This window comes from Arachis stenosperma, chromosome 2, assembly GCF_014773155.1.
Source record: "Arachis stenosperma cultivar V10309 chromosome 2, arast.V10309.gnm1.PFL2, whole genome shotgun sequence".
Classification (NCBI taxonomy): domain Eukaryota; kingdom Viridiplantae; phylum Streptophyta; class Magnoliopsida; order Fabales; family Fabaceae; genus Arachis; species Arachis stenosperma.
Window position 1 is genome coordinate 96348544 of NC_080378.1, and position 27738 is coordinate 96376281.

The 27738-nt window shown below is 32.2% G+C and overlaps 2 protein-coding genes and 1 pseudogene across 2 annotated transcripts; all 3 read left to right on the forward strand.

Annotated features, from left to right (window-relative positions):
• Positions 1-1870: 1870 nt before the first annotated feature.
• Positions 1871-10986, forward strand: LOC130963219 (DEAD-box ATP-dependent RNA helicase 10-like; annotated as a pseudogene).
• LOC130961304 (uncharacterized) lies at positions 3134-6802 on the forward strand. Its single transcript, XM_057887087.1, has 2 exons — positions 3134-3353; positions 4966-6802. Exon 2 carries the CDS (start codon positions 5216-5218, stop codon positions 6575-6577), a length of 1362 nt encoding a protein of 453 aa, XP_057743070.1. The 5' UTR covers positions 3134-3353; positions 4966-5215; the 3' UTR covers positions 6578-6802.
• Positions 10987-11033: 47 nt separating the features above from the next.
• LOC130963220 (uncharacterized) lies at positions 11034-12895 on the forward strand. The gene is made up of 2 exons (XM_057889355.1): positions 11034-11045; positions 12548-12895. Exons 1-2 carry the CDS (start codon positions 11034-11036, stop codon positions 12893-12895), a joined length of 360 nt encoding a protein of 119 aa, XP_057745338.1.
• Positions 12896-27738: the final 14843 nt, after the last annotated feature.

A 27738-nucleotide genomic window follows, 5' to 3' on the forward strand; every position in this document is an offset into this window, starting at 1 on the left:
TTTTGTTAACTACTAGTGAGTCTCTTTGATTGCTCTTTCTTGTTCTTGTGATACTGATCATTGGCTTATTTGTATTGTTATGTGAGTTTCTGATTGTATGTTTAGTGATTTAGAAGAGTTATTTAAAAATATACAGAGTTAATGAACAGAAAAAATGAAGTTATGGAGTTGTTAGATCTGAGAAAATGTTGCTGTGTTGAATGTGTCTTATTTTTGGGGTGAATCAGCAACCTCTTATTCTTGGTGATAACCATAAGTTGCAGGTGATTCCTTCATTTATCATTTGTTTGATTAAGCTGCTAACCATGTGGTGGACTGTCTTTTCATGTTGCCTTTTACATGATAAAGTAAATATTGAGTTTTAGTATATTACTGAAATGTTACTTAAAGATGCTGAAAAGAGACCATGATATCTTTGCGAATATTGGTCAACTATTTTATGACTTTGCCAGTACTATTAAGTGATATGACAGTGATGCATGATGAATAACTAAAATAGTTCGATTGTGTTAACAGCAGTGCTTAAAACTTGTTTTAGGTTTGTACTTGTAGGCATATGATGTGCATAAGCCTTTCTAATTTCTATTATCTAACAATACTTTGTTGGAATGGTTATCAATTATCACACATAAAATGTTGGCAGTTTAGATATCACTTAAAAGAGAATGAATTTATTTTAAAAATCTTATGACATTTATTTATCACTTTTTATTTGTGATGGATATCTCTGCATCTCTGTTCTGTCTTCCCAGATGATGTATAATCAAAACCCAATAATTTCAATGGATGAATTTCCTAGCAAAAGGGTATAAGACATTAAAATGTACTAATTACTCCCATCTAATCAAGCACCAAAATTAGATGAAAACTTCTTGAGTGAAACGATTAACCAAGTCCTAGAGGCTAGATTTTTAATGGATATATAATGTAAAGATAACTTTTAGAAATAAAAGGGATGTTAGTATTCATATTTGGCAATATGTGTGGATTTTTGTGTAGAAAATCATTTTGCAATTCGCTTTTGAATCTAGGTTAAGAAATGCAAAAATGAGAAAATCTTATGACATTTATTTATCACTTTTTATTTGCGATGGATATCTCTGCATCTCTGTTCTGTCTTACCAAAGGTCTATTTTTTGTTCACTTTTCTGCTTCATCTAGCAGTACTTTTCTGCTTCTTTAACTCTGCACTTTTGTCAAGTGGATTCATTGGTGGAAGATATTGGTTTATTTTATAATCTATATTATCTTTATAATCTATATTGATTTTCTTCTTTTATTTTTGTAGAAATTGCACCAACCGGAGAAGATGAGGATGAGTCTGGTGTAGATTCTGATTAAACATGGTGGCTGTTTGGCTTTTATTTGTTTAAAAGTGAATGTTTCGGTTAAACTGTGTTTATTGTTGTTGTTTGTGTTTATTGTTTTTGTTTTGCTAGACATTTTTAATTGTCTTTTGTTTTATATTTAATTAAGTTGAATTTGTATTGGATTTGGATGTGATAAACTCTTGTTATTCTAGTTTATTGAAGGTTTTAAATTTCATTTTATGGCATTTTAAATTCAGATAAGCAGGTATAAAAAACCAAAAAAACCGACCGAACCAAACCGCTGTTGGTTCGGTTCGGTTGCTCAAGTAGCAGCCAACCGAACGGTTGGCCTCTTGGAAGAACTGATCAGGTTGGTTCGGTTGGTTTTCGGTCCAAAATCGAACCGAACCGAGCCGATTACACCCCTACAAGCCACCATGCTTATTTCGGGTAATCCGAGCTATACTCCGAACCCGACCTAAAATAATGATCAAGTCTATTTTTGAGACTTTTACTCCGAACCTTAGATATAGTAAAATCACACCAAAATAGTTCCTAAAATGTTTGGGGCGGATCGGGTATTCGGATCGAGGTGGCCATGCACACCCCTATCTAAAATGAAAGAAGTTAGTTGATTCGGTCAGATCATTATGTTAAGATTTTTAAATAACTAGGTCCAAAAATACTCCCAACCCAAAATATATCTTTATACCCAAGAAAAAGAAAAACTAACTAAGATTCTAATCTTTGTTGTTTTTCTCGCTAAAATATATAAATTAGAAAAGGAAAGAATTGAGATTTTAAATTAGATATTTTAATCTCAACAATTTTTTATTTAATAAAAGTCTTTCGTAATTATTCATGTCAAACATATTAGAGAAGTATTTATTAATTAAAAAATTATAAATTTATTTTTTATTAAAAATATTATTTATACATTAAAATTAATCACTAAAATTAATTATTAATGTATTTGTATATAAATATATGTGTAATTTAATTTATTTTTAATATATTTATATTTTAATATATATTTTATACTCATAACTGATTTTGGTAACTGACTTTGGTGTTAGCATAGTCAATTTTTTATATATACATTTTCTTTTGTCGAATAAAATAATACTTTATAAAAATAATTGCTTTAAAGCAAGCTAACCAAAATTTAAAACATGAATAATTAAATACGTAAACTAATTAATAATAATGAAAAATTAGATAATTAAAAAAAATATTTATATTTTTTTATATTTATATTTTTTATCTTTTGATATTTCTTTAAGAGAATTCAATCTCAAATGTAATATTCCGAATTTTTAAATAATTAAATTTATTATATTTGTTGAAAATTTTATTTTAAAAAAATTATTTTACTAAAAATAATTAAATAAAATTTTATAAAACTTTAAATTTAAAAATAATTAAGAGTTATATATAATTTTTATGATAATAAAAGTTTAACTTAATTAGAATTTTATTATAATCTTTATTATAATTAAATATTTTATAATTTAAAATAAAAATTTCAGTAATAAAAAAATAACAAAACATTATATCATTTAATTTGAATAACTAATATTAAATTTAAAGTTATATTCCAGTAATTTGAAAAGTTATATTCCAGTAAAAAAAAAGTGAAAAACACGTTTTGCTTGGCCCCAAATGGAACCCTAAGACTCTTTCACCCAGACACCCACACTGCACACACGCACTCTCGAGCCTCCCCTCCCTCCATTCTCACCTCTCGCTCTTACGGTCTCACCACGTCCAGTCTCCCCCGCGAGCTTTCGGCGCAACCTCCGTCCAGCCACCGCCGCTGTCGCAAGGTCCGTGGAAGTCACTCACCTGCACCGACCCGTGGTGCCAGCTTTCCGTTCGCACAACAAGCTTTCCCTTCAGCCGTCAAAATCGCAGCCACCGCCAGCGCCAGTTGCAGTCGCGAGTGTCTTCCTGCCGGCGCCAGCTCTCTTCGACCCTTCCACCTCGGCCACTATTCCTGTCGCCGCCAGCTCTGCATTCTTCTCTGTCTTCCACTAACCCTAGGTATAAACCTAATTTGTTGTAATAATAATTGTACCTTGCTGTTATTACGTGAAGTATGATTAATTGTTGGTTCTACATTATTTCATTCAGCAACACCATTCGTATACGGGTCAACACCCGTTTGAAGCATTATTAAATGTTTTTTTGAGATTCTGCTGGAGTATTTATTTTTTGTTGGATTCTGTTAGTGCTACTCAGACTGAAATTTAAATCATTAATTAGCTCTGTTCCTGTGGTGTATTATACTGTTTTCTTATTTTGGATTGAATCATTGAATAATTAGTTGATTTATTTCAGTTAATCTTTGTTAAAATTACGCTGATTTAGTTCATTGCTTAACCTTGTTAACCTTGCTTTAGTTCTCAAGTTGCTTGCTGCTTCAATTTAAAGGGATTGTGAATTTTGGTTTAAGCTATTATTGAAGTTTCCTTCGTTTGGGTGTTCTTCAGTTTCCCAGTGAAACTTAGCCTTTGATTCTTTAAGCATACACGTTCAAGTTATTGTTCTCAACAATGCTGATTCTTAGATATTTCTTTCTTTGTTGCTTTGTTTTAAATATTCCTATAGGTGTTGTGTTGTTGCTGTGTTTTAAATGTTCCTTTGATTCTTTGTTGTGTTGTTGCTGTGTTGTCTTTCTTTTTACTTGAATGTTTGTATTGATTAGCTGTCTGAGGACCTGCACACCGACTTGCATTCTTGCAATAAAGCTTTCCATGTTAAAACTTTTTGGCATACAAAATGAATGTGGTTTGATAATTTCTAATTGATATAACTTAGTGTAGGATGAGCTAGAGATTACTCTGAAGGTGTTGGGAAGGAAAGGAGGTTATTAAGTAATTGGAGAGTTGACAGTGCTAGCCTTTTTTTTGCTATTAATCATTGTGCTGAAATTGTTAAAATTGGTTTGAAAACTCTGTTAATTTATCTTGTTAAAATTATGTTTGAAAATTTTGTTAATCTTAGTTAAATATAGTTGATTTTTGTTAATCTTGGTGTGTTTATTTATATTTTATTTATTATTTTATTATAAAACGGTTATTTCGGTTGAATCACGGTTGAACTGGTTGGACCAATAAACCAGTGAACCAATCACTAGAATGGTTCGATGACCGGTTCGGTTTTCAGAACCTTGCATATATTTCTACTTCTTCAAAAAGCTGCAAATTAACTCTTTGAAAAGTTAAAAGCTTTTTCTAAAATTGTGCCAAACACGCAGATTGTGATTTTTCATAATCCAAAAGTAAAAACTGCATCCCAAACGGGCTCATGGTAACTTATGAAATATTCACGTGGTTTATATGTTTTATGTTTTCTTTATATATTTTGCCAATAATTTTTTAAATAATTGTATGGTCTCTTTAAGATGTTTATTTTTGTACAATCCATTTAATAAGATATTGTAAGAATTTATATATTGTATCAGATTTGCGTTATATGAATTTATTGTAATAAATTATATTACCCTATATTATATCAATTTAAATTTAAAGTAGAATATGAATAAAAGATAATAATAAATAAAATAATAAATTTATCAAAGTAGCTAAAATGTACTCAGTGAGGACTGTAAATTTATACCCACTAACGACTCTACTCCTTAAATTCTTGACAGCATATACTCAGTGAGAACTCACTGCCGCTGTCTTTTCTTTCCACCTCCCTCTGCTTCTCCCCAACCCACACCGAATCCGTTTTCAAGTCCACTCTCGGTGCTGGTGTTTCGTTTTCGGCGTCGTTGAGCGGGTTGTACGTGAGTACCCTCAAGTGAGGAAGGTAGAAGGTGGCCGAGTGAGTTTCAGAAAGGCTAAGGGAAAAAAAAAGGGTTTACATAAGATTAGAGAGGGAAGAAGGTTGATTGGTCGATGGAGGTGGAGCAAGCTAAGCCAAAGCCAACGCCGAAGCGGTTTGTGAAGAACCAAATCCCCGATTCCATCCTCAACGACGCGGCCCTCAACGCCGCCATCTCCGTTCTCCCTCACAACTACAACTTTGAGGTCCACAAATGCGTTTGGCGCGTTCTTTCCACCGGCGCCAAACGCGTTGCCCTTCAGTTTCCCGAGGGCCTCCTCATGTACTCCCTCCCTCTCTCCGACATCCTCACTGCCTTCGCTGCCGTCGACCGCTGCTACGTTCTCGGTGACGTCACCTACGGCGCTTGTTGTGTCGACGACTTCTCCGCCGCTGCGCTCTCTGCCGACCTCCTCATCCACTACGGCCACAGCTGCCTTGTCCCCATCGATTCCACCACCATCCCCTGTCTCTACGTCTTCGTCGACATCAAAATCGACGTTTCCCATTTGGTTGATACCTTTAAATTGAACCTCGAATCTCGCGCCCAGAACCTCGTATTAGCTGGTACTATTCAGTTTGCATCTGCAATTAGGGCTGCGAAGCCGGAATTGGAGAAATCAGGGTTTAGGGTTTTGGTACCGCAGTCCAAGCCTCTTTCGGCCGGTGAGGTTCTTGGCTGCACTGCTCCCAAGGTTTCATTAATGGATTCGTTTAGTGAGAATCCTGAGAATAGCGTTTTGGTATTTGTAGCTGATGGAAGGTTTCATCTTGAGGCGATCATGATAGCTAATCCTGGGATTAAGGCTTTTAGGTATGACCCTTACATTGGGAAGTTGTTTCTGGAAGAGTATGATCACGTGGGAATGAAGGAATCTAGGAAAGGTGCGATTTTGAGAGCGAGGGAGGAAGCTCGGAATTGGGGTGTTATTTTGGGGACTTTGGGTAGGCAAGGGAACCCTAAGATTCTGGAGAGATTGGAAAAGAATATGAAGGAAAAAGGGTTCCTTTACACTGTTTTCTTGATGTCTGAGATTAGCCCTGCAAGGATTGCATTGTTTGAGGACTCCGTGGATGCTTGGATTCAGATTGCTTGTCCTCGGTTATCGATTGATTGGGGTGATGCTTTTGGGAAACCAGTGCTCAATCCCTTCGAGGCAGAGATTGCGTTGGGGGTGATACCTGGCTGGTGGGAGAAGAAGAAAAATGTGTTGGTGGCAAAGGTGCAAGAAGGTTGTGAAGATGGTGGTGTAAGTTGCCAGAAGAGTGGTGATTCTTCCTGTGAGTGTAGCTGTGGAGAAGATGAAAATGGAAATGGAAAGAGCGATTTTGGTGGTGAATATCCAATGGACTATTATTCTCAAGATGGTGGGGAGTGGAATTCCTCTTATGTGAAGAAGTCTTCTCGTCCTGTAAGGAGAATTTCTGTATCTTAGGTTGCTACTAGTGCCATTTCTCAGCAGTCTTAAACTTTCTATAGGTTATAGATTTCGATATTTTGTAAGTTGCTGGATATTGGCTTTTGTCTCTAAACAACATTGGATGTTTAGGGAGAAAACATAGTATGATGTGATACAATACAATACAATACATCATCTCATATGTGCGATTTGTTGTTTTACTAGTGTTAAATGGTGCGATGCACAGTTTTGTATTAAATTTGACACGTTGAATCGAAAATAATATTTTATAATAATAAATATTCAGATATACTAATTGATTCTAATTATATTCTAACAATCAAAGTAGTTAAAATGAACTAGGCACATTCTGAATTTGCAAGATTGAGTTTGTGCTTATGATTTAGTGTTTCTTTGGTTGTTGAGTTATGTTTAGCCTTCTTATTTTTTGTCGATTATGTGTTTCTTTTCCTCCTTTATGTTAAATTCATACCTTTGCAGGTAGGAACACTAGGACGCGTTTTAGATTACCTCAAAAACACCAAAGGATTTTCTCTTAATAGATTAAAATATTTGGTATGATTTGTACATAATGCCGATGTTACATTATTCTATGCTGAAGTTTTCTTTTCTTTTTATTTAATCCAATCATTTGATACACGTGCTGTGTGAACTATGTATTGATTGTACGTAATGAGTTCTGAATATTTTTCACCACTTTTACTCTGCCCACCCAGTTTGCCCCTCGCATATATGAGCTCAAGAGTTCACCTTTTATTTCATTAAAATCTTTATTTACTCAGTGTTGAGTTGTGAAATACATAACATAATTCATGTAACTGACTCAATGCAATTTCTGCAAGTTGATTTTCTTTTGAGATTTATGTTTCTGCATTGGGTTAGGTGCTTTATATATTGTTGCAAAGTTATATCTTAAAGAATGTCAGATCCTGATTCAAAGTGACGAGAAAACATTTTATGGATTCTTTGGCCTATTTTTGGACTTTAAAGTTTACAAAAAGAAATATTTAATAAAACTTTCCTGTTGTCTACCATAGCATTTTTTCATCTCTCATTTCTTTATCGTACATATATTTGAACTTGCTATATTCTACACATTCGGGTCCTAGATGAGGCAGACAGGCTGTTGAATGAGGACTTTGAGGAATCACTTAATGAGATTATACAATTGATTCCTCGTGAGCGGAGAACATTTCTGTTTTCTGCTACAATGACTAAGAAGGTATATATGAATATTTATGGACAACTGTGCCCTTTACTTTATCATCGTGTGTACAATATCATTATATGCACAGGGACAAATCCATAACAGTTGAAGAGGGGGAGGGGGTGGGGCTGATACTATAAGTGAACAATGTAAAATAAATATCAATTCTAGTGGAATTATATAATTAAATAAGTATTAAAGTATGTAAAATATATGAGGAGATCAAGGGCTCAATAAACTTACTATGACCATATTTATGTTGGCATGCAATTAGTTTGTGTGGAAATATGTGATAGAAGGAGTAGGAAAAATTATTTTTATAGATTGGAATAGATCAGATATATGTTTTCCGTTTCAGATTTATGGCATTTTGAATTTAGGACTATGTTGTTCGTCTAAGATTTATGGCATTTGAATTTAGGACTTAAAAGGTTTCTGGTTTTCCTCTCTATATGAATAAATTTTAATTTTAGGCCAAGTCTATATTTTCCTATAGTTAGAAAAAGGTTTCTAGAAGCTGCTTATATACAACATATATATATATATATCAATGCTAATACAGCAAGTTGCACCCTCAATGCTGCAGGTCCAAAAGCTCCAAAGAGTTTGTTTAAGGAATCCTGTGAAGGTACCCTGTATATTTGCAAATATGTTTAGATTTTAGTTGTTCCAAATTTACTCAATTTTTTTTTTGTTTAATTTAGATTGAAGCAGCCTCTAAGTATTCTACTGTTGACACACTGAAGCAGCAATATCGTTTCTTACCTGCCAAACACAAGGTTTGTGTTATCCATCATTGATTCTTCAGAAAATGTTTGATTTTTGAAGGGGATTTCGGTAAGTGTAATAGAACATCATTCGTGTCATGTATTTTTGGCACAATGGACTAGATCTTATATGTTTGAATAATCATGACATTTACTTTAGGAAAACATCTACTTCTTGCAGCATGTTAGATTGACTGCATGGAGTTATGTGGGAAAACTCTTCATTGAACTCTTCTATCAAATTGACTTTTTGGACTGAGATCAATATAACTCTTGTCAAAAGGCATGCCTAGGTGCTATAGGCGACGGGAGAAATGGTTCAGGAAAAACATTGAAAAAAGTACTAGATTTTTTTTGAAAAATACAAAAAATGTTAATCGGGCAGCTCGCTTAACCTGCTATTTTTTTCCCGCCTGAAATTTAAATGGACCTGATTTTAAAGGTAAAAGCCTGCTCGTTTAAGCAGGGAAACAGGCTGGCCCAACGGGTTTAGCCCATATTGACGGCCCTAGTTTTGGCTCTTTTTAGATGCTGAGAAGGCAAGGTGCTAAGGCATGTGCCTTGCTCTGAGGCTGCTTTCTGTTTCGTTTATATATATATTAGATGAGAGGAACTGTCCCCTAGTGTCAGCCAAAAATACACTAAATTATCTGACTTAGCCCAATAAAATATTAGATACATACCCCTGCTACCCTAAAAGATATTAGGTTTTGCATAGAAGACAGAAGACCACTGCTTGACCTGCACAACAACAGAAGTTGAAATGCCAGAGGGGCGCCACTTGACCACCCTGTTGCTTCTCTTCACCACCTTTTTTGGTTGAATTTTTGGCATTCCACAAGTAGTTTTAGTTTAGGAACTTATTATTATACTTTATTGAGGATTTGTGTCTAATTATCATTGTGAAGTACTTTGTTTATTTTGCACAATAGATATATATTCAATTGTTTTCTAATGCCTTTGTTTAGTGAATCATACATTTTTTGGTGCCTTTTGCATTTGACTGATTTTTATGCATTTTAGGTTTCATGAATCAGCCTATATCTTCTATGCCTGCAATCTATGTCCTCGTTAATTTATTGTGTTTTCTTATAGGATTTCTACCTTGTGTACGTTCTCACTGAAATGGCTGGAAGTACATCAATTGTGTTCACTCGTACATGTGATTCAACTCGTCTTCTTGCTTTGATTCTTAGTAATCTTGGTCTAAAAGCCATCCCAATTAATGGTCATATGACCCAGGTAATTGTATTGAACATTCTTGTATTATAATAGTTAATTGTTAATTAGTAATTTCTTGCAAAATATTCTTTCTTCCACCTTATGGGAGAGAGGATGTGGGGTGGAAGAAGAATCTCTCTCTCTCTCTCTCTCTCTCTCTCTCTCTCTCTCTCTCTCTCTCTATAGTGCATGGACACATACATATTTGTTATTTGTGGTTTGCCAGTTGTCTGTAATTCTTTTTTACAATAATCTTGACAGTAAAAAAGGCTTGGAGCCTTGAATTTATTCAAGTCTGGGGCACGCAATATTCTCATTTGTACTGATGTAGCTAGTAGAGGATTGGATATTCCAACAGTAGATGTTGTGATTAACTATGACATCCCCACAAACTCCAAAGTAAGATGTGCTATAATTAATCTAACTTTTGAATTAAGCCTCATGTTATTTGTTCTACAAATTCTAGGTTGACGAATCATCTAAATTTCTGCTCTAGACTAAACCTAAATTGCTGGATTCCTTATCTTGTGGTCTGCAGGATTATATACATCGTGTAGGAAGGACTGCTCGTGCAGGGCGTTCTGGGGTTGCAATTTCCCTTGTGAACCAATATGAGCTGGAGTGGTACATTCAAATAGAGAAGCTTATAGGTGAGAGTAGTAGTATATTCTTTAACATGTATTGTTAAGGCTGGGAACATTTTCTAAAGTCGTCAATGCAACTAATATTTCAGGCAAGAAGCTACCAGAATATCCTGCACAAGAAGAGGAAGTTCTACTTTTGGAAGAGCGGGTTAGCGAGGCCTAACGATTATCAGTAATGGTAATTTTGCATGCAAAACTTTGTTTAGTTTTTATTTTGGGATATTCTCTCCGTCTCATATTTTCCGAGGGAACAAATTTGAGTTTACCCGAGTTCTAAGGGTTTCGGTAAACTGAGTTTGGTTACCTTGAATACCATTGATAGAAATCTGCATGTATAATGTGTATGTAAAGGTACATGAGCTTTGGATATAGTTTCTGACTTCTATGATGATGGGTATTGAAATCAGTTAATATATGTTTATATGATTGATTTAATGCATTTTTTCTCAAAACTTTATGTAGAAAATGAAGGAGGAAGCCATGGGGAAGAAGAAACGGAGAGGTGAATCAGACTATGACGAAGAAGATATTGACAAATACTTAGGTCTCAAGGATAAGAAATCATCCAAAAAGTTTAGAAGATGAGACCTTACCACTGCAGTTTCGTTTTCAAGTAAACATCATATATGTATATGGCAATTTTGGTATTTTATTTAACATTACTTAGTCTATTGATGCTTTGGAGTTCCTGATGGAAGCTCTGACTTTTGTCTTCATTATTGCATATTTATAGAATTATGGTTGTTGGGACTTAGTAATATGGCTGAAGAGAAGCCTTGAAAAATTAATTACCTTGTATATTTTGCTAATTTTGCATCTAAGACAAAATATCTGACCAAAGGTGATTCTGCATCACAGATAAATGACAGAAAAAACTTGTGATAAATCACAGATTAAAGAAACATAATTTACCCACATTAATTCACACATTAAAAACCTTGTGATAAATGACAGAAATAAAATTAAATCTTTTTAAGTAGTTGTGTTTATTTGTTATCAACTGTCCAAAAGTTCGTTGCCTTCGCAAATCTTCTATTAGCTATAACAACATTAATACTCTTTCTACATCCACAAAATTTTAGTTTTTAAAAAATGTGTATATTGTTAGATTAAGCTATTTAGAAATCAGTTAAAAAGCATTCTAAAAATAGTTGTTTTTGATATATATATATTTTTAATTCTTAACAAGAAAAATATTGAATTCTAAAAAAAAAATTACTTTCTTAACAAATGCATGATACATCAAAATAATTAAGATAACATTGTCCAATGTTTATTAATATTATTAGATTTATTTAGGCTGTCACAAATTAAAACACTGAGAAACAGAATTCATATTCCATGCAACACGCAAAAGCAAATCCAATAAGCAGCACCTAAATATGCATTTTTCCCGTAACTAACTCTGATGATCATTTTCTATGATCCAAAATTTTCCCTTTGATTTCAACCGAGTTTCTTCTTCTTACGTCCAATTCAACAAAGTCTAACAATAACAACAATAATTCATGCAGTTCAAAACGTGACGCTAAATTCAAATTTCTTTCCTCACATTTTTTTCCCTTGAATTTAACATGTAACAAGAAAACCAAAGATATGTCTCTATTATAGTAATAATCATCATCAACTTCGGTTGATTTTGAAACCATTATTGTAGTGACTGTGTGAATTTAGAAGATTCCGATTTTTTCCTTTTTTTTTCTTTTCCCATTTTTTCTTTTTCTTTTTCTTTACCCGAGTCTTAAAGACCAAGACTTATCTTCGAATTTTGGCTGGCGGAAAGCTTAATAGTTAATTCAATTGTGTGTAAAATGGAAAGTTTGAGATTGAATAGTGATTGGATGTGGAAGAATTTTGATATTCTTTTTTGCTCTTCCAAAAATATTATTTGTACAATGATTGAAGTTGTTTGCATTAAACATTTTTAGTTAATAATAACTCATACAAATAGTCTGTAACTTACATATTAGAAGTTAAAAACTTTAAGCAAAATTGTAGCGACTAAAAGAACAAGAAGAGAAAATAAGGCAAAAAATAAAATGAGTGAAACCAATACTATAATTGCTTTGGGGGAAAAAAGTTGTTAGGCAACTTTTAACTATTCAAATTACATTGTTCATTTAATTATTTATTTTTGTGAATTTAGGTATTGAGTGATCCTCAAAAGAGGGTGATTTATGATCAGCAAGGAGAGGAAGGTTTGAAACATATGCCACCACCTGGGAATGAACCAACAAATGGATTTAACCCAAGAAATGCAGAGGATATCTTTGAAGAGTTCTATGGAGACAACCCTTTTGGATTTGGATCATCTGGACCTCATGGAAGGTCCAGGTTCCAAACTGAGGGAGGCGGATCATTCAGCGGATTCCATGCGCCGCTGAAGAAGCCGCCTCCTGTCGAGAGCAAGTTGGCATGTAGTTTGGAAGAGTTATACATGGGTTCCACAAGAAAAATGAAGATCTCAAGGATTGTTATGGATGCTAATGGGTGAGTATGTAGTATCTTGATCTCTATTTCTTCAAGAAAATTGATTTGCTATTTACTCTTCAAAATAACCAGTTAATTCAAACCAATCTGAATTGGTCGAGTAGTTCACTTGTCCACTTAAACAAATGTCGAGAGTTCAAATCCTGTATTGTATGTCGAGTAGTTCACTTGTCCACTTAAACAAATGTCGAGAGTTCAAATCCTGTATTGTATATGCAACAACTCATTGGTCAAATGTAAACCCTTAAAGGAGTATAAACTTCTATTGTGGTCTTATTATTGCCATCTCATAAATCAAAATTGCTTTTGTAGGAGGCCAAACCCACTGAGATATTAACAATTGACATAAAGCCAGGTTGAAAAAAAGGAACAAAGATCACATTCCCAGACAAAGGTAACCAGCATATAAACCAGCTTCCAGCAGACCAAGGGCAAGGCTCAGGAGAGCATTGGGTGGTTGAAATTGGAATGATTTGAGAAGTTGTATTCTCTTCACACTCCTTTTGTTTCAAATTTTGTGTCCAGATACACTTTGTATTCATATACATCGATTTTTCAAAGGAAATGTGATTGGTGAATGTACATAGATCTTTTACCCTTTTGAAAAATGGTTTAAGTTAAACCACTCATTTCCTATGGTCCTATATTGTTTCTAGTCTATGATGTTCAATGGAAATGAATCAAATGATGTTGAGATGTTATTGTCAATGTTTAAAAATACTTAGTGGCTTTGTGTTTTGTGTGCGTTTTTCCTATGGTTTAAGTTTTCCTTTGCTGCATATAAAAAAATTGGTGGAAAAAGAAAAAGTAAAAAACATACCATTCATATTATTTTTATAATACTATAATAGTTAGGGGTGTTCAAATCCAAACCGATCCAAATTAAACCGTTCATACAATCCAATTTAAATCGAAAACCGATTAAAACCGCACTAATTCGGATTTGATTGGATTCTATTTTTTGCAAACCGCTGGATTAGATCGGATTTTGGATCTACTTTTCATAACCGATCAAATTCAATCTAAACTGCACAATGTGCTATAATATTATTATTTTATTATTATATTTACAATTATACTTATAACATATTCAATTTGTTATACATTTTTCTTTTATTCATGTATTATTATTATTATTTAATAACTATTTTATGTTCAAAATGTTATTTATTTATTTATTTTAACTAACCTATAATTTTATTTCTATTGTTATGTTATCGTTGGTCTTTTAAGATATTGTTAAGACTTGTTATGTCATTGTTGATTATTTAAAATTTGATGTTGAGACTTGTTATATGTATTTAATTTTTTTATTTAAAAAATCGCAAATCTAAAACTGCTTGTAATCGGATCGGATTTTCAAGAAAAGTTTATCCAATCCAAATCGCACCGCACATAAATTAAGTATTCAAATCGGATGACTTTTTTCTTAAAACCGAACCAAATCGCACCACAAACACCCCCGAATAATAATAACCAAAACTGAATTTATTGAGTGATAAACACGTTTTTGATAGTCTCAAATTCAGGTTTTAAAATAGACAAAATGATTTTTACTAAAAAAAACCGTCACAAATTTTTATTAAGTGTATTTCACACTACGATCAACATGTTCTTGTCATACACATACGCCATATTGAGAATAATTTACATTTTCTTCTCATATGTTTGGTTTAAGAGAAAATCCATAAAAGTTGTATTTAATATTGGAGAAATAATATTGTCACTCTTAGTTTTTGTAATGTCACTTCACGCGTGATTTTTTTTATATTGTTTATCAAAATAGAAGCGGTAATGTCTATTTTTAATATTTAATAAAAATTTAAAAAAGTATGAAATAATGTAATAATGGTTTTATGAACAAAGAAACCATTTATGGCCAGAAGTAAATAGCTATGATACATGGACACTGACACAGATTTGTGACACGACACGATATGAAATACGTAAATATATTAATTTTAAAATTTTATAAGACATGGTGACATGCATATATATAAAATATAAAATATATTTTTGGATGAATTGTAATGAAATTTTAATATTTTATTGATATTAAAATATAAATTAATTTATTAATTATTTTTAATATCTTTTTTAATTATATAAAGTATTTAAAATATTTTTATTGTAATAAATAATAATATATAGAATATATACCTATTTTGGTCCTCAAAGAATTTCAGACTGGACACTTTAGTCCCCAACTAAAATTAATTACTCGATTGGTCCCTAACAATTAATTCCGTCAGTCATTTAGGTCCTTTACTCCGTTAACTCTAACGGAGGACAAAATAGTCCTTGACAACTCTAACAGGGGACAAACCGGTCCCTGATCTCCTCTGTTAGACTGTCTTCTCCTAATTTTCATCATATCTCGCATAACACTAGCAGTCTAACACTGTAACTTCAAACTACACCATGCACACTCTATAAATTTAATGTTCACAAGAAAAAAAATTCTTAACTTGTTCTCAACCAATTTATACTCGAAAAACTAATGCCTATATCTCTCAACTAGTTATCGTCTTTGACGGATCCCATGAATCTAGACAGCAAGTCTGATTTATTAAGACCCGTTGTCGTCGTTGTCATCTCCCTCCTCCTCTGCCCTATCATCTCCATGACCACATTGTCCACCACTTCGATCGCTTCCTTCAGCTTCTTCTCCAAACCAATGTTCAGTAATCGCTTCAATTTCCATATGAGCGGCAACGGCGACATTGCTCGTTGTACTGATAGCTTGGATGCGAGGTCAAAGCTGTCTGCCAACTTGGACTCTGAAAAAGAAGGAATGAAGCACTCGGTATCTATTTTAAATGAGAATTTGCATATGATGTCGAAGGAGAATCTTCTCATGATGTCCTAATATCCAACAATTTATATTGCTTGCCGGAGAGTGGAGAAAGGCGTGCCCTTGGAGTAGTTGTGGAACTTGGTTTTGAGGATTTCGTGGATGTGTCGGGGTTAGAGGTGATGTTATTGAAGACGTGGAAGTTGATGCTTTTGGTGGGTGAAGTGCAGAGGAGGTGGATGTACCAGTCACAAGGATTTAGGATGTGTGTGGTCCATGACATGTTGAGGTAGGTGCGACACGTGTGATAATTATACCATGGCTTAATCTTGGAGCTAAAGAGAAGGAAGGAAAAGATGGAAAAGAAGACTGTGAAGGTGAAGAATGAGAGTATGAATGTTAGGGTTATGCGAGATATGATAAAAATTGAGGAAGAACAGTATCGTTTTCGAATAAAGGGGTCAGGGATTATTTTGTCCCTTGTTAGAATTGTCAGGGACCATTTTGTTCCCTATTAGAGTTGTTAGGAACTATTTTGTCTTCCGTTAGAGTTAACGGAGTAAATGACCTAAGTGACTGACGGAATTAATTGTTAGGGATCAATTGAGTAATTAATTTTAGTTGGGGACTAAAGTGTCCAGTCTGAAATTCTTTGAGGACCAAAATAAATATATACTCTAATATATACTATTTCTAAATTCATTTTCAAGAATAAGGTTGGATACACTAACCTGTGATGGTATTTAAGTGAATCCAAGTGTATTTGGAGAAATTTTTTATTTCTTATTAAAAGACATAGCAGATACGAGTATCGGATGAATGTCGATGAGTGTCGTATTTAAAATGTGTCCGACACGTAAACATGACAACTTAACAAAATGTCCATGCTTCACAGAGTTGTACATGTACTTTTGATACATAAAGATTTTATAATTATCTTTATGTAAAAATATTTCTATTTTATTATTAGATGATAAATTATAAAATTTGTTTATGATACGATATAAAAATATTATCTTTATTTAAAGTATGCCATAATTAATTAGAATGGGAAAGGCGGATCCAGCTTTCATCCAAGAATTCAGTAAAGCAGAAGGGATCCCAGTGATCAAGAGAAAAAGACACTACTCCTGTCCTGCCTTTGAAATGCTTGTGAAAGAAATTGTCCGTACATGCAAAGAGTGGGGGAATCTTTTAGATAATCACTATTAAAAAATAACTCAGTTTATCTCTTATCATAATCCCAATTAAAGAGATTAAGAGAGATAACTTTTCATGATTAGTGAGAGATAAAAGTCTTAGCACACAACATTGATTAGTTTCACATACATACCCTTTTTGTTGTATTGAGATGTATGCCAAGAATATGCTAAGGACATGGTAAAAGTAGCATTGGAGTTGATAAGACCAAGAAGACAGATGAGATTTTGATAAGAACAATGCGAGAGTAAGAGGGAAAAGAATGACAAACCGTAATCAGTGAAAGTGACATCTTTCAAGAAATTTTCTCTCGTGTAAAGAGATTTTGCATAGTAAAAAGTTTTATAGATGATATCAAATTGTTTGGTTGATGTTTTTGTTTTGTTTTGCTTACGTACAAGGATTATTAAAAAGAGAATTACTAAAAATAATTTAGAAGGAATCGACACGAAGAAGTCGGCCCCAAAATAAAAAAGTTACAAAAAGTAATTCTTGAAAGAAATCTGACAAAGGTCCAAAAAAGAGGATTACTAAAAATAACTTAGAAGGGACCGACACGAAGAGGTCGGTCCCAAAATAAAAAAGTTATAAAAATTAATCTCTGAAAGAGACCTGACAAATGTCCAAAAAAGAGGATTACTAAAAATAACTTAGAAGAGACCGACGCGAAGAGGTCGGCTCCCAAAATCAAAAAGTTATAAAAAGTGCTCTGAAAGAGAAAGAGGATTACTAAAAATAACTTAGAAAGGACCGACGCAAAGAGATCGGAGGTCGGCCCCCAAAATAAAAAAGTTATAAAAAGTAATTTCTGAAAGAGACCTGACAAAGGCCCAAAAAAGATAATTACTAAAAATAACTTAGAAGGGACCGACATGACTAAGTCAACTCCCTACAAACAAGTTATAAAAAATAATCCCTAAAAGAGACCTGATAAAGGTCCAAGAAAGAGGATTACTAGAAATAACTCATAAAGGACCGACATGATGAAGTCGGTCCCCCACAAAAAGAGGATTTCTTATTGACTAATCATTAATTCTACAAATATTTAAATCATACCCAATATTCATTCAACTAGCACCTTAGGGTATTAGGTGTCCGGAATCAAAGTATAATAAATACATTATTAATTATTATGACAGTCGCAGGTCAAAGGAAAATCTATTACTATATTCTTCTTGAGAATGTCCTATTAACAAATATATGGTAATTATAACCATTTAGGAATTATCAAAGTCAGTCAGTTCAATGGTTATATCTCTATATGTACCATCTATATATATAATTTAATAAATGAGATCTATTAATCTTCATCCAATGAAGATTATATATATATATATATATATATATATATATATATATATATATATATATATATATATATATATATATATGTTGATTTTTTTCGGATTATTAATGTCCTTTTTAATAATCCTATGACCAAGAACAATTTAGATTAAATTATAAAAGATTTATCTCTCAATATTATGATCACTGTCACAATGATAAATCTTTAAATTTAATCAAGAACATTATTATATTAACATTTTAGTATAATAATAATAACAAATTATTTGACATATAATTAATTGAATTGTGGTCATACTACTTATTCCCAACCATCCTCACAACAGACCCCAAATGACACTTGTTACCAAGCTCTTATCATGTGCAAATCCATCAACAACTAATACTAATCCTAAGGGCTAGTTTATTTTCACTTTTCAAACAACTGCATTGTAGTTGTGGTGAAACACAGGAATTGGAGTATGTTTGCGGTAGTGTATAAGAATTTATTTAACCCATCTCATTCTTTTATCGAATTGATCGTGCAAACACTGAGCAGGATATATATTCTATCCAGCAGATTATTATGGAATAGAAAATATGAAAAATTAGAGTAATTCTTCCTATAAATTTAGTGGTTCTCTTTATTGTTTGTTGGATTGATACCTTCACATACACAAAAGTAGACTAAAATAAGTACTTTTCTACAAATGTTGTAACACTAATAGTAATCAACAAGGGGGGATCCAATGTTTGACATCTGTCGGAATCTAGTTGGCAATATATAGCATCTATGGATAAAACCTTGTCAGAGCACAACGCCATCATTGAGGTGGAGGTCGATAACATGAACATCTGGACAAAACCTTGCAGCCAATGTTATTAGGGAGACTCCGAGAGTTACTTGGGAATTTGAATTAGTTTGATTCAAGTCTCCAAGCATAATGAAACTTAATTTCGGATAAATCTTGAATTTTGTTAGACTGTATCATCCTAATAATTCTCCAACACTGAAACGATCAAGATAGATCACGTTACATGAATTGTTAGTAATTAACATCAACGAAGAAGCACAAAGTAAGCCACGATAGTCATTATCAAATTGATATATCAACTAAAGTCACCAGGTGCGAGGTGCCCTTAAAACATTGGTTAAATTGCTATGTATTATATTTCATTGCTTAATGGTAATTATTAGCGTTTAATCATATTTTCCATCAACATTCTTTCTTCCTGATATAATTAAGTATATAAGTATATAGCCCATTAATTAGTCCTACGTATGTTCATACTCCCCCCCCCCCCCCCAAATATTGGCGCCAAAAAGTTATTACAATTATTATATGTTTTTATAAATAAAGCAGATACAAGCAAGCTAAGGAAATAATAATTAAGGTGACTGCAACTAATCCAAGAAAAAATCTGAATGTATATATTAACAAGTGTAATAGCCTGTGTTATGTATGTGATAAAATTGAAATTATAATTTTAAATTTTTTTGTTAAGATTAATTTAAATATAATAATTTAATTAATAAAAATGTAACATATTATGTATTATTGATTTTTTTATTTAATATTAAATGTATTAACTCTAAATTTATACCCACTTTTATCAAATAATAACTCCACTCCTTGAATTCTTGTTAGTATAATATATATAGTCTATAAATACGCCAGCAGCGCAGTGTTTGCAACTCATATATAATGTATTGAGTAATTAACAAATATGTTGGTGTATTCGTTTATGTTTTACGACATAAAATTATTGTCTTATTTAAGTATATAAATTTAATTTTAATACTACAGTCTTTTAATAAATTTATACATTTAAGTAATTTTTTAAGAGATTGAATTAAAATTTAATTATTTTTAATAATTTGACATTATAAAATTAAATAGATATATAAATTATATTGGTACATAAAAATGAAACATTTGAGAATAAGATATTTTCTATATAATTTTTGGTATACAAAGAATGATTTAGTGCTAATCCATGTAGTTATTAATGACAATGTCGTAGATCACAATGGATTAACCATTTTTATTTACATTATTTTTTGTGTATTATTTTTTTATATTACTGTTGAGTTTTTCTTTATTCAAAAAAAACTTTTGAAGTACCTAAATTTTCTTCTATTTTAAAATTTTGGGTTTCAATAGATTGAAGCCTAGTGAAATCCCTTCACACCATCAGAAAAGGAACCAATAACACATGCAAATGTTTGTTAACGAAAAAACAACATGCAAGGTTTTAACTAAAAAACGTAAAACTTATCTAGAGTAAAAAAAATAAATTGAGTGAATGTATGTTTTAAGGGTGTTTATGGTCATGGCCTAGTCTGATCCAAAAATTCGGTTCAAATTTAGTAGGTTTGGGCTAAATTTAGCCCAATTTCAGTTGGATCTGATCGAATTTGAAATAAAAAATTTTAACTAATTAAACCTTTCAACTGGGTTAGAATCAGGTTTGGATTATCCCATCTGATTTGGTTGAACAAAAAATTGATTTATATACAACATAGATATTTAATGGATATATTTGATTTTTCAAATGTGACGAACTTATATTAAAAAGTATACTTTTTTATTTTTATTTTGCTATATTGTCAACAAACTTTAACGTTTTAGTTTCATCTAAATATAGTTTTCACTCAGTTTAAATCCGATTTTATTGTGATATGAAAGTAATAAGTTTTATTAAGTTTAACTATTTAAAGTCAGATAAAAAATTCTAAAATAGACCTAGTTAATATTTAAAATTTATTCTGAACTAAAATAAATCTAATTTTACCTAACTCATAAACACTTCTAATATATCATATTAATTAATAATTTAATATAAATATAAATAAATATATTAGTAACTAACTTGATAGTCATTTTTTTTTGGAGTGATTTTCTTTTTAAAAAGTATCATATCCAACTCAAACTACATATAATTATGCAAGTAGAAGCATCTTACAAGTTCGCAACTCACATATAACAGAAAAACAGATTAAATAACTAACAAATATCCTTGGTATCCTAGTTTATCTTTTACAGCTGAAAACTATTTTTTTATTTAAGCATATGAATTTAATTTTAATACATCATCTCTTTAATAAATTCATACATTTAAAAATATTTTTAAGTAATTGAATTAATTAAAGTTTAATTACTTTTAATAATGTAATAATACACCATTAAATAATTATGTAAAAACTTTTTATACTGGTGCATAAAAATTAGATTTTTAAGTTATTTTAAAATTTTATATACAATTTTAATTCCACCGAAGAAATTAACTCTTAAAAACTCCTATTTACTATTTAGTATTACTAAATATATTATCTGTTTTGACTGTTATTAATAAAACGGAAAGAGTATACAAAGATAATAAAATTATGAAAGAATAATAATGAAAGAAAAGAAAAGATAAAGAAATTTTATTGATTGTCATGGGCTGAGGTAGAAGAGTGATTTAATACGCCCCCGCAAGCTGGAGGATGAAAGATGTCAAGAATACTAAGCTTATTCAGATTAAGATGGAAGGGTTGAAGGGTTGAGGAGATAAAGGCTTGGTGAAGATGTCGGCTAGTTGCCCATAAGAGGGAATTGGGAGAAGTTTCATCACTCCAGCTTGAGCTTTTTGTCGAACCAAGTGACAATCAACCTCTAAATATTTGGTTCGTTCATGAAAAACCGGGTTAGCAGCAATATGAAGAGCACTCTGATTATCACAATATAAAACTGGTGGGCGGATAGGGGAGATGCGTAAAAATTGTAACACATTTAGTATCCATTAAAGTTCACAAATTGTGTTGGCAAGTGCACGATATTCTACTTCCGTGGATGAGCGGGCAACGGTGGTTTGTTTCTTGGTCTTCCAAGAGACTAAAGAATTGCCTAAGAAGAAACAATAACCTGTTAAAGATCGTCGAGTGTCAGGACATCCAGCCAATCAGAGTCACTGAAGCCAAGAAGCTGAATTTCTGATTCCCTTGGAAAGAAAAGTCCTTTGCCGGGACTAGTTTTCAGATATCGTACACATGCTTGGCAGCTTGAAGATGAGATTCAGTAGGAGATGCCATGAATTGACTTAATTGTTGAGTTGCATACATGATGTCCGGTCGAGTAGTGGTGAGATAGATAAGACGGCCAACCAAACGGCGATATACAAAAGGGTCGGATAGCAGGGGACTTTTGTCTTGATATAGTCTTGTGGTATTATTCATTGGAACAGAAGCATGTTTAGCACCTAATAAACCAGAATCCTCTAAAAGATCAAGACAGTATTTTCTTTGAGATAAGCAAATTCCCTTCTCTGATTGAGCAACTTCAATACCCAAAAAATATTTTAATGGGCCCAAGTCTTTAATTCGGAAGTGTTGGTGCAAAATAGACTTAATGGTAGCAAGTTCAGAAATGGAATTACCAGTGAGAACAATGCCGTCAACATAGACTAGAAGGATAGAAATTTGATCACCAATGAATTTAACAAATAGGCTATAATCAGATGAGGTCTGCTGATATCCATGAGATAGCAAAAGATGAGAAAGTTTGTCATACCACATACGACTAGATTGTCGTAAACCATACAGTGACTTTAGTAGCTTACAACATTGATTCGGTTGAGGAGATGTAAATCCAGGTGGCAAAGTCATATAAATATCCTCAGAAAGATCTCCATGTAAGAAAGCATTATTGACATCCAACTGATGTATGGGCCAACGCTTCATAGAGGCCAATGCCAAAACTAATCTGATGGTGGCAAGCTTGACAACAGAGGAGAAAGTTTCTAAAAAATCAACACCTTCAGTTTGAGTGAACCCTTTAGCCACAAGGCGTGCTTTATATCGATCAACTAAACCATCAGGCTTGCATTTGATGCGATAGACCCATTTACAGCCAACCGGCTTAACCCCTGTAGGGCAATCAACAAGACGCCAAGTTTTGTTCAGCTCAAGAGCATCCAACTCATCTTTCATAGCACTACGCCAATTAGAGTGTTGATTGGCGTCCTTAAAAGACTTTGGCTCAACGTCAGAATGTAGAGATAAAAGAAACCTTTTATGTGAAGATGAAAGAGAAGAAAAAGACATGACTGAAGATAAAGGATACTTACACTTTGAGGGAGATTGATTTATAGAGATGAGAGAGGAATTACACAAGTAATCAGAGAGATATGCTGGAGGTCAGTGAGGCCGGTTCGAATGACGAGGATGGGGTTGCTCAGGTGGTGAAGAAGGTGACGGGGGATGAGAAGGTGATGGTGGACTGGTGTCTAGTGGGGAAGGAGAGATGGGTGTCTGTGTTGAAAGTGATTCGGTGGTCATGGGTTCAATTTGGCTAGGTAACGATAGTGAGGAAGAGGGAGAGGTTGTTGGAGAAAATAAAGAACTAGGTGGAGTTGGGTCAATGGGTATAGGTGAGGGTTCAACTGGAAGACTAACTGAATCTTGTTTTTGAGAAGGTGTGTTTGGCAATATTGGGCTGAGTGTATGGAATTGGGCATTTTTCGTGACTAAGGGCAAGATCATTTCATAAAAAATCACGTTTCTAGAAATCTCAATTCTTTTATCTTCTAAAACATAAACAATATATCCTTTAAAACCACTTTGAAAGCCAATAAATACAGCCTTTTTGGCTCTTGGTTCAAATTTTGATCTATTTGCCATTAGGGTAGAAACAAAACATAAGCATTCAAAATCTTTAAGGTCATGATAATTTGGTGGATGATTGAATATAATCTCAAATGGTGTTTTAAAATTAATTGCAGATGATGGAACTCTGTTAAGTAGATAAACAGCATGTCTAATAGCATAAGACCAAAAAGATGATGGTAAATTAGATTGAAACATAAGAGCACGAGCTATATTCAAAATATGTTGATGCTTGCGTTCTACCCTTCCATTTTGTTGAGGAGTTTCAACACAACTATGTTGATGAATAATGCCCTTTGAAGCATAAAAATCAGGTAAAATAAATTCTGGTCCATTATCGGAACGAATAGTTTTGACTTTGGAGTTGAATTGTGTTTCAATTAAAGTAATAAAATTTTTTATTTGATTTTGCACTTCTCCTTTTGATTTTAATAAAGTAACCCATGTAAAGCGGCTAAAATCATCAACAATAGTAAAAAATATTTATGATTATGAATAGAACTTTGTCGAAACGGACCCCAAATATCAAAATGTAATAAATCAAAACTTGTATTGGCTTTGTTAAAACTTTGAGAAAATGAAAGTTTCTTTTGCTTAGAAAGATGACAAATGTCACAAGCCTCATCATGATGCATAGAGATAAAAGGAAATTGTTTATGTAAATGATTAAGTCTTTGCCCAGAAGGGTGTCCTAAGCGAAAATGCCATATATTGGAAGGTGTAATGGGTGGAGATTGGATGGAATTTATGGAGTGTGTAGTGAATGAATTTTTACCGAAATTGGGTTCAAAGACATATAATCCCTCTCTCATTCTGGCCAAATCAATCGTCCCTAAATTGTTGCTCTGTAAAGTGCAAGAAGAAGATGAAAAAGTGAGTTCACATGTGAGTGCTGAAGTAATTTTTGAAACAGAGATAATATTAAAGTTGAAATGAGGTAAATAAAGAACATCATGAAGAACCAAGGATGGTGAAAATTGAACGATGCCTGTATAAGAAACAGTAGCTTGAGAACCATTTGGTAAATGAACAATAATAGGAGAAATTTGTGTGTAAGAAATAAACCAAGACAAATTTGATGCAATGTGATCTGTGGCACCAGAATCAATGATCCAAGTATTCAAGAATGAATCTCGATTTGAAGAATTGTTAACAGTAGAAAAAGTATTGAAAGAACAAAGATAATGAGTAGTTGGACTTGGCAAAAGCTCAAGTTGGTTTGAAGGACGAGCTTCTTCATTGAAAGGAAGTGCCATGAAAGAAAAGTGTTGGGTTGACGAAAGGTCCAAAAGAGGCTCCAGATGAAGTTGTTGTTGTGCCCTTTCTCCTTGATCCATGGATGTCAGCAGAGCTCAAGAGGAGCTCTGATACCATAATAAAATGGAAAGAGTATACAAAGATAATAAAATTGTGAAAGAATAATAATAAAAGAAAAGAAAAGATGAAAAAATTTTATTGATTGTCATGGGTTGAGGTAGAAGAGTGATTTAATAGTTATTAAGAAAAAATATATCCATACTTTCATACATGATTTTATCTTGCATTTTCACCAACAACAAACACATTACTCCACAACATTAAAATTCCAAAATTCAAACGGTCTTCTAATTTAGTGTTGTTAATGTTCGAAAGCAAGTAAAGATCACACAATTAAAAAATTGTTAAAAGCAAGAATAAATTTTGAAATTTTTAATAAATAAATTAATCAAATGATAACTTCCAATAGCAGCATACCAAATCAAGAATATTTAATCAAGTCTCAAGATTAGTCACCAAAAATGATCAAGTTTCAAGATCTACGATTAATGAAATTATTCTGGTCTCCGGTTCAGAGTTGGCTTAGAGACAGTAAAGAAAAAACACCCAAATAAATAATAACTGCAGAATTCAGAAAATTCTAATTAAAAAAAATCCATATTTATTAGTCACTAATACTGTAATACATCACATCAATTAACTTGAGCAAAGAGATTCAGCTTCGTATATATGCATAAGCACTAATAGCAAGATTACAATTTTAAGCCAAAAGTAATAAATTCTTCAACATCAGATTCTGGCAATGCGTTTAACATGGCCTTAAGATCTTCAACATTTTCTTAAGTACTTTCTAGATGTGTAACCTTGCCAACTTTTAAGTCATGTCACTAACATTTAAAGCCTGCATTTGTTTACAGAGATAGAGATAGGACACTGAAACAAGGGACACTAAAACACAAAATCGTGTTTGGCAGAAGAGAGAGGAGACATGGATAGAGACAATATGTCCAGAGACACCGAATTAATGTATTTTGTGTTCATCCTAACAGGAAGGACACGGAGATACCAAAAAGGGACACAACTTATTTTTTATTTTTTCTTTCATTATTCTTGTTAATTTTTTTATAATTATATTTTTTTATTGTTATATTTTTTATCTCAAATTTTTTGAATGAAAAAAATAAGAATAAATTTAATTTTCATAAATTATTCTAGTTTATCACCAAACAGAATATAAGAACACAAAATTTTGTGTCTCCTGTCCATCAGTGTCTTATCCTGTCCTGTTCTCAGTGTCTTGTCATATCCTATTCTTAAAAACAAACGCAGCCAAAATGCCTTGAATGGCAATAGCACTTGCCCTTCTTCTTAAGGGTGACAAACGAGTTAGTCCGTCTCGCCTCGTTTCGTCTAGTGAAGTAGTTCCAAATTTTTTTCCCGTTTTAACTAACGGCAGGTTTGCGGGCTAAGTCCGTCAATTTTTCTTTTATATATATATATATATATATATATATATATATATATATATATTAATTTTTTATTTTTTATTAATAAATTATTAAATATTTAATAATATGTAAATTTTATAATTATTTTAATAAATTTATAATTTCTAAAGACATAAAAAATTATAGTTTCTAAATTCACAAATATTAAAATTTTTATACTTCTAAATATATAATAAACATAATCATCAAACAAGTTTTTTGAAACAAAATAATAAAACCAACATTATAAAAAATAAAACAAACATTGTTCAAAATATAATTAAACATCTTTAAGTCTCTAATAAATTAAATATAGTACATAATTAAAATTATAACTTCTTTAATTACAAAAACAATGATGGACCCACCAAAAAAGTCCAATCCGTCTCGCCAAAACTCGCCAATATTTACAGATTAGACAATATAGATTAGGCGAGTTTTTTAATTAAAAGGTTTCGAATTTTCAGTTCGATCCATTTTTTTTATAAATTATGTAGGTTGATCCAATAGATTTTGGCCTATTTACCAGTTCTACTTCTTCGTGTCGATCAACTTCTCATAAAAATACGGTTATTTTTGTAAAATAACTAATAAAATTAGAGGCTCCATAACATTTTATTACGAACTTAAAACAAATGAAACTTGCTATTGGAATGAACATAAAGTTGTAAATAGGAAAATAAAACAGAAAATTGGGATACAATGACAAACGACAATAAGCTGCGGTGATTTGTGTAACTAAAAGTAATAGGATTAGAAGCTCATGTTCCAGGGGCGGAGCTAGATAAAATATTGGAGGGGGGCAAAAAATATTTACACAATAAAATAAGACTAAAATAAAATTTTAAGGGGCGGCTAAACTGAAATTTACATATAATTTATATGTAAAAAATTAAAATTAGGGGGGCCAATTGCCCCCTTTACTTGTACCTAGCCCCGCCCCTGTCATGTTCTATAAATTCTTTCACAAACTAACTTGAGAATATAATATGAGAGAGTAATATTAGAAAGATAATAACACAAAATTAATTTATTTAATTTAATATTTATAATTTTATATATATAATATGCATAATTATATATTTATTACGTTTAAAATTATCTATGTATTTTAACAATAATTAAAAAATATAAAATATAAAAATGAATACAGTAAAGAAACAAAAAACAAAAAAAAA